Genomic DNA, 12,023 nt, shown 5'->3' on the forward strand with positions numbered 1-12,023 from the left:
TGCTTGCACTGAAAAAAGGGGGACTGGCCATCTGTTGGATTTATCCAAGCCTATTGTGTGAATGTTATACAATTGCCTCATGTTCCGAAGCAAAATGTAATAGTATTGAGTAGAATCTACATTTTATGTGGAGAGAGTACATGAACTTGTTTAGGTCATGTTGGGATAAAATGAGTCAATCAAATAAATGTATCAATTCCACCGCAATATACCCCGCGAAATCGCGCAATGCATTTCTTTGTGGAAGAAGACAGCAGCAAGGAAGGCAGCTCTGTCCCGCCATTACCCAGCTTGGATCGGTAAGTATGGATGGTTGGAATACATTGGAATATTAGTTAATGCGTAACTATATGTAATATAATGCATTGAAAGTCACCAACATAAGTTAATGAACTGTCATGAAGTTATTTGCTCTCGTGCTGTTGAATTACCATGTGCTACGTTTCCTCTGTGAAAATGGCGGGTGGGGCCCGCCGCAAGGTGTTGGTTCGTAGTTACTTAATGCTATCTGTTAATTTAGCCATTGTTAGCTAACGTCGCATTAGGATTAACGTTAGCTTTCAAACGAAAGCTTTGGTCAACGAGCAGTAGGAGTTTACATTACTGTCTTTTAATTAAGAGGCTGGGGCGCTCACTTTTTAACCAAGCCACGCTCCAAAGTTATGCTAAATTTTAGCAAGGGAAAAACGGCCATGCTTTTTTAATGTCAATGCTGTTGTTGCTGCTGCAGATTGCTGCTGTAGATTGCCGTCAGACGACCGTAGTGCCTCTGCTGTGGCTCAAGTTCTGTGGTGAGTATGTATTTTATCTGTAAATAACAGGATTAGAAGTGTGGGTATCGTTTATCAGAATTATGATACCAGTAGGCTACCCTTAAAACCTGATTGGGGTACTAACGGGGCTAACGGCTACTTAGGGGCTAATGGCCTAGCATGGTTAGCAGTCCGGTGCATCAGCTTTAGGGCATATATGTTTGTGCGTCATTCTAGGTGATACAGACAGGCTATATGCTCTAGTTACCAGAAGCACATGGCTAATTATTATGCAGCACATGGTTAATTATTATGCAGACTGACATCATCTGACTTTCCCAGTGCCCCATGTAGCAGTGATTATTATGATAAGGATAGGTATCCTTTGACTTGAGAAGTCGATACTACTTGGTACCAGATTATTTCGGTAGGTACCCAGCCGTATATATACATGTACATTGAAGGGAGCAATGGTGTCATTTACATTTTCAGATGCAGACATGTATATTGGCTATTTGTTGATCTGCTATAAAAAAGATTGGCATCATCCCTCAAAATAACATAATCTGTTGACCTGTAGAGTCATAGCCGCGGGAAGTCATTTTACTTAGGGGGTGAGGCCAAAAGTGGGGAGAGATTTCAACAGTAACATGAACATAATAGTAACCAGCAAAAAATGTACACCATTCACCAACAGGGGGTGCTGCAGCACCTCCAGAACCCCTACTTCCCGTATGTGTAGAGTATTTACAATTTTTGTCTATAGAAATACTGTTTTGCATTGTATAAGTGTTTTTTGTGTTGCTCTTTGTTGCAGCAGATTGAAACGCGAACTCTGTGCGTGTCTGGAGTCGGCGCTTTTACTGTGGGCTCAAATTGATGTGGTGAGAATACAATTGTATTTTGGTTTAACCCTGTCCCACTCGGTGTGATTGGCCATTGTGTGATGTGTCACACTTTTTGAAATGCTTTTTTATAAACAATTGTGTCACTACTGTTGCTTAGACCTTCCCCATTTTATTATTGATTGATGTTTGTTATTTCATTTTGACAGCTTGTCTTACATTTTTGTCAGAATTTTCTCATTAGACATTAATCCTTCTTTGTTTCCATTTGTCTTTTGCAGTGAATGGTGCTGCAAGTTTGCCAGAATGTTGCTGTGAATGTGGCGTTGTAAGGCCTGCCCCTCAGTTTTACCAAGTAGGTCCCAAATATTAAAACATTATCGAGTGAAACATAGATATTATGGGAATAATAATCGTTTTCCTTGTGTATATGTAAGCTGCCCCTGCACTTTTAAAACGTGGAATGCGCTTTTAATTCATTTGAATAGATTTCATGTGACTAAAACCAGTCATCAATCCAAGAGCTGTATATTTAGGTGCCAGTTATGTCCTTGTAAGGATCTTGTCTCGGAAAGGTATTACTGGGCTCACATTAATGCACACCTTAACAAAAATGAGGTTGTAACTTGCATGTTTTTAGATTGCAACTTTCAAACAAATATCTACGGAACATTTAAATCCCACTGGAGAAGAAAACATACTTATTATTCAATTACAGATTTTAAACCAGAAATTGTGACATCAACCACCTTTGTTTCTCTGGAATCTGCGCAAAATACTTCAGATGATGAAATAGGTGAGGCATACTCTGATGCACAACCAGATTGCAGTGTTTATGCCCCGAATGACCTTCTAAATGTAATTGAACAAACTTTTGCAGCAGCTTTGTTAAAGTTGGAACATTTAACGCATGTACCAAGCACAGCAATCAATGATTTTTTGCTAGAGCTTCACAACTTAACTAGCTCTCTCTCGAGTTCCCACACTGATGGCGTTCTAGTTGATATTTTTCAGAAGCACAAACTCCAGGTTGACAGAGCTATCATAGAGGAAATAACCACTTCTCTGTGCACTGGGAATCCTATAAATAAAGCCATAGAGAAGGGTGGTCCTTTGAGTTCTACATATCAACGTAAGCAGTATTACAAGGCAAACTTTAATATTGTTGAACCAGTTGAATGTATTTTGGATGCTAAAGAGAAGAAAACCTTCCAGTATGTCCCCATTCTTGAATCTCTACAGGTGCTGTTGAATAGGAAAGATATTGTGGACAAGTTAGTTTGTAGTCACAAAACGCAAAGGGAAACAGAGACAGCAAAAGAAATTGTGTACAAGTGTTTCAGGGATGGTCTGCATTGTAAGCAAAACAGTTTATTGTCAGGTCAAGAGTTAAGGGTATCTATTGGTTTGTATGTTGATGACTTTGAGGTCTGTAACCCTCTTGGCACCTCCCGTAAAACCCACAAACTTTGTGCTGTGTACTGGGTGCTGAGTAACCTACCCTCAGGGTCTCATTCCTCTTTGTCCTCCATTTACTTAGCTATTTTGTGCAAAACAGACAATGTTAAGACCTATGGCTATGACAAGGTTTTAGAGCCACTTCTACGTGATCTCAGGTCTTTGGAAGTTGATGGAATTTTTGTCCCACAACTGGGAACATCGCTCAAAGGTACAGTTCAAACTATTGCTGCAGACAATTTAGGAGCTCATGGATTAGCGGGTTTTGTTGAGAATTTTTCAGGCACCTATTTTTGTCGTTTTTGTACTGCAACAGCTTCAGACATTGCATCAAATGAAGTTAGAGCAGGAACTTTCAGCCTCAGAACAAAAGAAATACATGACACTCATGTCAGAACAGCCCTAGATAGTGGCAGCAGCTGTTTTGGAGTTAAAAGAGCTTGTCCTTTGACTAAAGCGCTTTCTCATTTTAATGTCATCAGTGGCTACCCTCCTGACATTGCCCACGATCTTTTTGAAGGCATTGTGCCTGTTGAAATAGCACATTGTCTAACATTTCTAATCTCAAAGAAGTACATAACCTTGGAAGATATTAACAATTCCATTCTACATTTCCCATACAAGTGGACAGACAAAACAAATAAGCCTCATATTTTGCCACAAAATCTCTCACACAGGAAAACCATAGGTGGTAATGCCCATGAAAACTGGTGCTTGTTAAGATTGCTCCCATTTATAATTGGGCCTAAGATTCCTGAGCATGATCCAGCATGGCAGGTCTTGTTGGACCTAAAACAGATTGTTGAGCTTGTGGTTTCCCCAGTTCACAACGACGAGTCTATTGCATACCTTGAGAGCAAAATTTCAGACCATAGACAAAGGTATCAAGAGGTTTTTCCTAACAATAGACTGCGTCCCAAACACCACTACATAGAACATTACCCACAACTAATAAGGTTTTTTGGGCCTCTTGTGGGACTTTGGACTATGAGGTTTGAGGCAAAGCACAGTTTCTTTAAAAACATAATCAAACACACCAGTTGCTTTAAAAACGTGCCCCTATGTCTGGCTGTGAAACATCAGTTTATGATTGGCTACCACTTGTCGTCTCCAAGTATTGATAAACAAATGCTGGATGTCTCAGATGTATCTTCTGTCCCCTTAGATGTTTTGAAGGAGGAGCTAGTTCAAGCTTTTAAACAGAAAGATCCTGACATATCTGAAATACACCTTGCAAAAAATGTTTGGAGCAAGGGAATAAACTACAGGACAGGTATGGTAGTTGTCCATGAGTCGGAAGGTGGCTTGCCCGAATTTGGGGAAATCCATCAAATATGCATTTTGCATCAGAGAGTGTTTTTTGTCTTGAAACTGCTGTGTGGATGGTATAGTGAGCACTACAGAGCCTTTGAGGTGACTCCATCTCCGTAACGAGAACTTGCTCTTGTGGAAGTCTGTGAACTGGTCGATGAGTATCCCTTGGCCGCCTATCTGGTTGGATGTGTGCGGATGGTGACCTTGAAGAGATCAATCTGTGTCTGAGGTAAAGCAACAAATTAAACACTGCTTGGGCAGGTACAGACTAAAGTACCGAGAATAGGTACCGTTGGGTACTGGTATCGGTTCAAACACATATATATATAAACAATAGATGGCTCATGGGAGATTTTCCAGCGTAGCTCACCGGCCGCCATCTTGCTGCAGTCACCAGCTACTGTTGTAAGGTGAGTGATCTGCACAAAAATACTCTTAACTCGCTGAAATCTTGACTGATTTACAAACGGTTTGGTTTATTATAAACGTTATTAGCATGGCTATGATACAGGAGACAACAAGACATGTTGAAAAAAAATTCATAATTATAAGTATGCAGTACCATAACTACATCTTTGATGTTTATAACAAACCAACCCGTTTGAAAATTGAGCAAACTATGGTTATTTAAATAGTAAACCATAATGTTATGAATGAGCGAGCTGACTGCAGCAAGATGGCGGCCATGTTGCAACGTCGGTCTCCATTGGCCAGCAGCATGGGTGAGCCATCTATTGTTTATATCTATGGGTTCAAATGTGAACAGTACCCAACCCTATACATTGGTCCAATAACATTGTTATTGTTCTTCACAATGAACCCTTTTAAAAAATGACAAGCATTCACTCTTCTACCAAGCCCCATGTACTTGAAATAAAACTAATTCTAAACCTTTTATTGTTTATATACTCTCTTTCCTAACAGACGGTGAAGAAAGACCATGATGACATCAGCTGTTCTCAGAGTAATCCTAGGGGCTGACAGCTGTCAGAGGGTGGTGATTTCTGCTGGCCTGCCTTCAACTGTGAATGAACTGGAGAATGAGATAAAGACTCAGTGTAATGTAAAGGAACCCTTTCGGCTGCAGTTCATGGACACGCTTTTTGGCGATGAATTTATGAACTTAACTTCCATGGGAGAAATACAAGACAAAGCTACAGTCAAGGTCATATACACATCATGCAGACCTCTCAATGCTGATGCAGATCAATGTGTGGACAGTTGCTCCTTTCCACCAACCAGTCATCCTGATGACACCACATCTTCTCTAGGCGACAGCACCGGGATTCTCACATCTCCAGAGTCCACTTCTTCACGGTCTTCATGGCCAGGTGTGTTCCATGTTCCCCGTTTTTCGTATGATGCAGAGATTAAGCTTGAAAAGGCCCACAGAGTTCTCAGAGAAGAAGGGACACTGTTGATCCCTGATTCAAAGCTCAAGTCTGATATACTAGAGGGGTTGATTCAGGAGGTAGTTAAGCACAAAGTCTACGCCACGGACAGGGAGTTTGACCAAGTTGCAGAGGCGCTCGTCATGAAGCATCCATGTTTACAAGAAAAAGGCTCAGCCTCTGGCTATGGGGGATGGAAGACTAGTCTCAAATACAAGTTGTCCAACTACCGCACACATCTCCGGAAAGTGGGATGTCCTGAAGTATGTGTAAATACTTTGAAACATAAACCAGAATGGAAACGTTCTCCTGCTTTTAAAGTTAAGAAACCAAAGAGGGGTGAAGTGGCCTACTGCCCTGACTTTCCACTTGGAGAATGCGCCCAGTCCTTGGAGAAGATGAAGGTTGAACTCCTTTCAGATTACAAGAAGCGTAATAACAGAGAGACAGTTAAGGCTAAAATGGAGAAAACATTTGCATTGAGAAGACAAGAAGTCATTAGTGATGTTCCCATGACCAGTGATGTACAAGAGAGATGGCCAGCTCTCTTTGGTGTAATGGAGGTGAGTACAAAGATAATGGTGTAACTTTTTGTGCTGTAGATGGTATATACAACTGTTAGAGTAAAGCTTGGCCCCATTACGATGTTGTTCAGAAGTAGGTGCAAATGAATGCTGGATGTTGAAAAGCTGATGCTTCACTGCATTGCTGGGTTAAATGTGTAAGAAGAAGGTGAAGTAGTAGGAATATTTGAAAAAGTGGGAACATGATTGAAGCAGATGAGTAGGGCTTGAGTTTAAGGATGTCCGTCATCCCGGGGGCCGAAAAAAATAGGATTGAGGAGGAGGAACATTTATTTAGCGAGGAATTTGGGCCTAGAGTTAAAAGGAAAAATACCGTGATAACGTCATAAATTAAAATGACTGCAAGTTTTGTTTAGCACAAGTTCTTATTAAACCTCCTTGAGAACAGAAACACACAGCACATACTGCTGGTGTCATGTCCCTACTGGTTTTCAGACTAACTGGTTTCCACATGTTGTGTTTACCGAACACAACAGTTGTGGTCTGCCTCTGTCATCAGATTCGTCACACATTCACAAACATATTATTGGCGATTTTCAGGTCCAAATCTCGTATCTACTGTGGCGAATATGATTGTATAAGTTAGCACTACATCAAAGCCGCCTAAAAAAATAAGTTTGTCTAAAATATATCAGATCGCGTCAAGCTGGATTACATCTCGGTAGAGCAAAATGCTTTCAGCATTCACACCCAATATTCCATAGCCGAAATCAAATGCTGAGCAAACATGCATAGCGCATACAGTTATGTGATTGGCAGCTGTAAGTTTAATGAAACAAATGTGTGTATGTCAGTGGGCCGTGTTGTTAAAAAATGGTTTCATTTTTTTTTCAGGTTAACGCAGAGTTCAAGCGGATTACAACTATGGCTCTACAGTCAAGGTTCCTGTCACAGCTTGACCTACACTCCGCAAGTCTGCTGAGGGTGTTCTCGAAAAAATCGGGGCAGCAGGGCAAGAAGTTAAAAGACATGGCTGCCATGATGACGGTAAGAACTTTTTAACTGTGTGTATATGTGTAGATATGTGTGTGTGTGTGTGTGTGTGTATATATATAATATTTCCTTTTTGGCATTAGGTCAGTCTAAAATCAATTACAATGGTAAATTATCCCAAAATGTGACCACTCCATAGGTTCAATTTGATTAAAATGTCCCTATATTCTTTGTTTTAATCCTTAAGGAAGACATCGATGCTGACAGGGAGTGCCTCATTAAAGGACTCTGCATCTACCTCAATGAGGATCCTGAGGATCTGGTGAAGGAGTACATGGTGAGTGTGTGCTAAAGTAGTAATCCACATACAAAAAAGAAGTTAGTTTGAACATGTTTTTAAGAAGAAAAATAGCCTCAGTTAAAAGAACCTCATTTGACCAGATATACCAGACCATATTACCAGACATGTTACTTAGCTGTCTTCCTGAAATTGATATTATAATTGGTTTTGTTAGAATTAACATGGTCTATCATGATTTGTGTTCTTCTGATTCCAGAAACACATTCAAATACTAATGCAATAGTCTTAAGGACAGCTCTATCCTCCTCAGGCTGCAGTATCTTCCACCTGTAGGGCTTATATTACATCACATAGGGTGAATTATGAATCAGGAGTAGTACCTAATGCTTTGCTCATTAGTCTCCAGCATTTGGTGTCATTTCATTTCACCTGTCTATTCTCTCCAACCTTCTCCTCTTTTTAAAGTCGCTGATATATATATTACCAATAATAATTACCATTCACTCAATTTAATGTACAACCTACAATCTGTTAGCCAGGCTGGTGAAACCCACAGGTGAAAACAAACCAGGTATTCTTCTTCGCAAGCATTGTGCTAATTAGTGTAGTGCCACAGTAGAGTCAAATAAGCAAATTGTGTCTTAATGAGGTCCGAGTAAAAAAAATCTTATCCTTAAAGAAATAATTTGTCTTCCACCAGGACATGACTGAGGCCAACACACTAAGTGAGGTAGAAGAAACAACAGTGGGGATCTATGTTGCCAGAGAGACTCCCAGCAGTGACTATTCTGATGTCGGAGTTATCCTCGAGGGTGTGGTGGTGCTTCAGGATCTGGAGAATGTGGCTCTTGCAGCTGTAATGCTGTTTGGACTCATGTATGCCCTAAACATGAATTACCCGTTGAAGCTCCGCAACACCTTAGAAGTTATTCAGAAGCTTATAATGGAGGTGGATGCATCTGACCTTTCAAGAAAGGCCCAAAACTTGAAGAGGAAAATGCACGAGTGAAGAGAGCTCACTGTCCATGTTCACTGTCCATGTTCACGGCTCGCTGTTCCTACACTGTTCTTGTAGTTGAGATGCAGAGTCTACATTCCTGGACTGAGTGGTGTGGCTGGTTCTCCCACCATCGCAGTTATTGATGCCTTATAAAAAGCAGGGGATGCTTTATTTATATATATATATATATATATATTGTTTTTTTGTTTACGTTGTTGTTGTTGTAACGAAATTGCTAAACGATATGTAAGGTCCTTTTTAATATTTGTACTTCTCAAATTGGAGATTAGTTTTGGAAAGACTTGAGTGATTATTTAATCTCCAGGTTCTTGAATAAAGGTCTTGAAACAAAACTTTCTAATCGTTTTCAATGCAAAAAAAGTGGGTTATGTTTACTTTTAAAATCTGTTTCATATTTACATAAAATTATATTTATAAATATAATGTATAACAAAAAAAATTACAATTCTGAAAACATGTAATAGACATGGGAATATTAAAATAACAAATATTGCTAGAGTTATGTGATCAAATAGTGTTGGAATAAAAGGGATTGAATTGTGTTTGAATAAAGTGATCAAAATGGGTTGGAGTAAAATGATGAAAGTGTTTAATTTACTTTATTGAAACACATTTCAATAACTTTGAATCAACACAAAGTAATTGCGTTGATTGGACATAAATCGTTTGTGTTGATTTAAAACAATTCTATAGGTTGCTGCCAAAGCAAATTATTTGTGTGCAACAAATGTCCACAATTGAATTGAGTAAATCCAATGTGTTCTTTTTTTCAGTGTGTGTGTTGCAGCTGGTCCTGCCGGCAGCCTGGAGGAGCAGCCTCTGTTCGTGGCTGGCAGGGCAGGGAGGCCCGTCCTGACATTGTAAAATAATACAAATACTTTTTAATGATTATTACTATCAGTAGCAGTAGTAGCAGATACACCAATACACCTTTCTGTCCCAGATCCTGTACACAGAAGGTGTCCAGCTGGTCGGAGAGCATCAGGAGCCAGCTGGACCTGTGCACAGCAGACAAACACACACATACCAAATAGATTTTATTATACAAAGCTTAATAATGACACAAAGCACAGACTTACCTAAAGCAGCCTCCACCTGAGCCGCTGCCTCCACCATCAGATGGTCCTCGTCCTCGGAGGAAGCTGCAGACACAATTAGAAAAGGTTCACTCATCAAACATCACCTGACTGACAGTAACACTCCACTAACATGATACAGGACCACTGCCTTTCTCTTCCTCCGCTGTTTGGGGGGGGGGGGGGGGGGGTGTAGTGGAGGGGGAGACAGCTGAGGAGGTGGTGGATGCTGATGATGAGGAGGAGACAGACTGCTTCTCCTGGTCCCTTCTGTCTATATACTGTTTAAGCCGCCACAGTATGGACCCGGTGCTCTTGACGGACTGACTCCTGATCCAGTTCCTGTACCTGACAGGTTGAGAGGCAAGAGTTTGACTTGATATCACATCAAGTGTTTCTACAGCTAGTGATGAAAGCCACACATGGCCTTACGTGCTCGTCTCCCTCTCCTCTGTCTCGTACATCTCCCAGTAGGTCATGTCTGTCCAGGCCCCACAGCCCACCAAGTCCTCTGCAGCCGGACTCCCTGCTCACGCAACCCTGTCTCCTAAAAATTACGTTCCCACAGAACTAAACTGCATTCTCAATTACGTTTATCTAGAAACGTATTTTCTCCCACGTTACGTTTCTTATGAACGTATCTTAAATACGTTTATTTTCTACATATCTTTGCCATTTATTGCCTTGTTTATAATAATAATAATTGTTATTTATAAATATCATTTTAGAGCACATATTTGAAATCAGTAGGTGAGGCTGTAATTTCTCCAGCTGTTACTCTCATGAGCGAGGCAGAACATAAGAGTTTTAACATGCCAAAAAGCTGCCGTGTCGTTTATTGCACCTCAAACATTAAAACAAATCCAGAGTTACGTGTTTCTGTACTTCCTCTAAGAAGAAAGGACAGTAACAGAAGATCTCTGTGACACAAGATGTGGTTTTGTTAACGCGATATGATATCCGGAAAAAAAATCAGTTTAGGTTGGCCGAAGACACTACACTACCCACAATCCCCAGCTATCGTCAGGGACAACAGTCCCGTTGACAAACCCCCGTGATTAATCTTCAAGCTCTGGGATTGGATGTTGGAGTGGCAGTGCGCCAAGGTTACCACGAGCGCCAAGCTCTTTGAAATGGAACAAAACCACGGCAGACTATTCAAAACTGGACTCGAACGCCCCCCAGAATTACGAATTGTAGGAGCAAACACAGTGGTGGTGGCTTAAAGCCCACCTCCGCTCCGCGCCGTCCGTTAGATGAGCCTGGTCAGAAAACACCGGAATAAAAGTTATAACAATAATCTGATTTTAATGGTAAAAAACAACAATACAAAATACAGAGTACCCCGGGCTCCCCGGTCTACTGCCGTGCGATACAGATATCGGGACCAGCCAGTCAGAAACAGGGGGCATCGTGCATGAATAAACATCAGTATACATAGACAGATTTGGGGGCGGAATTGTGTCGGCTGCTCCGCCCCCCCAATCTCTAATTGGTCGATTTCACTCCTAAGCGAATCAGACAGTCCGTGGGGAGGAGTTGTGTCGGCTGCTCACTCCCCTAGGTGTTCTTACTGGTTGGATTCACTTCTGGTCGGGCCCAATACAGCGAATCTGGGAAAAAGTATTTTACTTCTGAACAGAGCGAGAGAGCTTCGGAAGTAAACAAGGACAGAGTCAATCTTTATCTTGCACCTGAATCCACTCCTTTACTTTCCAAAGGAATATTTCACACAAACTATTCTTTCCCAGACAATCAAACATTGTACACAGATATATTGGTGCCCAGAAAGGACCTTGAAAAGAATATGTGTGTGTGCTGGTATCTGGGTCAGTGAGTGTAAGTGAGAAGGTTATATATACAGGATTACTTGAAAACAGTCCCAAATAATACATGTTCACTTCAATACAGTTTAAAATAATACATGTTCACTTTAATACAGTTTAAAATAATACATGTTCACTTCAATACAGTTTAAAATAATACATGTTTACTTCAATACAGTTTAAAATAATACATGTTCACTTCAATACAGTTTAAAATAATACATGTTCACTTCAATACAGTTTAAAATAATACAAGTTTACTTTAATACAGTTTAGAACAATATCTGTTAACTTTAATTCCCCATTTTGATCTCACCTCAAGAGATCAACATATACACAGCATTTGAAACATAACCACTGTCATTCTTTCTACTGTGTCTGTCCCCCAACATTTATATAAATCCATCAGGAGCTGGGATTTAGAGCACTTTAAACCTTTAGGAACAGTCCACCATAACAACTTCTTATGACAGTGGAGGGAGACCAAAATATGTTAAAAAAATTAGTCATTGCCGGCTGAGT

General features: G+C 40.5%; 1 protein-coding gene across 2 annotated transcripts; it reads left to right on the forward strand.

The window, feature by feature from the left end:
* The first annotated feature begins 29 nt into the window (after positions 1-29).
* Positions 30-8,931, forward strand: LOC307028897 (uncharacterized protein). 2 transcript variants are annotated; one of them, XM_079664290.1, is made up of 9 exons: positions 30-299; positions 731-791; positions 1,570-1,636; positions 1,879-1,952; positions 4,221-4,598; positions 5,294-6,323; positions 7,179-7,331; positions 7,525-7,614; positions 8,279-8,931. In XM_079664290.1, exons 6-9 carry the CDS (start codon positions 5,310-5,312, stop codon positions 8,585-8,587), a joined length of 1,566 nt encoding a protein of 521 aa, XP_079520416.1. In that variant the 5' UTR covers positions 30-299; positions 731-791; positions 1,570-1,636; positions 1,879-1,952; positions 4,221-4,598; positions 5,294-5,309; the 3' UTR covers positions 8,588-8,931. The 2 variants fall into 2 exon arrangements, with proteins under 2 accessions (XP_079520416.1, XP_079520417.1); XM_079664291.1 differs by lacking the exon at positions 4,221-4,598.
* Positions 8,932-12,023: the final 3,092 nt, after the last annotated feature.

Source organism: Notothenia rossii, assembly GCF_949606895.1.
Source record: "Notothenia rossii genome assembly, chromosome: 2".
NCBI lineage: Eukaryota > Metazoa > Chordata > Actinopteri > Perciformes > Nototheniidae > Notothenia > Notothenia rossii.

What these genes read in the sequence shown, in the direction of transcription:
- LOC307028897 (XM_079664290.1), top strand. Translation starts at nt 5,310, where the DNA reads ATGATGACATCAGCTGTTCTCAGAGTAATCCTAGGGGCTGACAGCTGT. An exon ending in ACATGGCTGCCATGATGACG is followed by an intron (nt 7,332 to 7,524) that starts GTAAGAACTTTT and finishes TTAATCCTTAAG; the next exon opens with GAAGACATCGATGCTGACAG. An exon ending in ATCTGGTGAAGGAGTACATG is followed by an intron (nt 7,615 to 8,278) that starts GTGAGTGTGTGC and finishes GTCTTCCACCAG; the next exon opens with GACATGACTGAGGCCAACAC.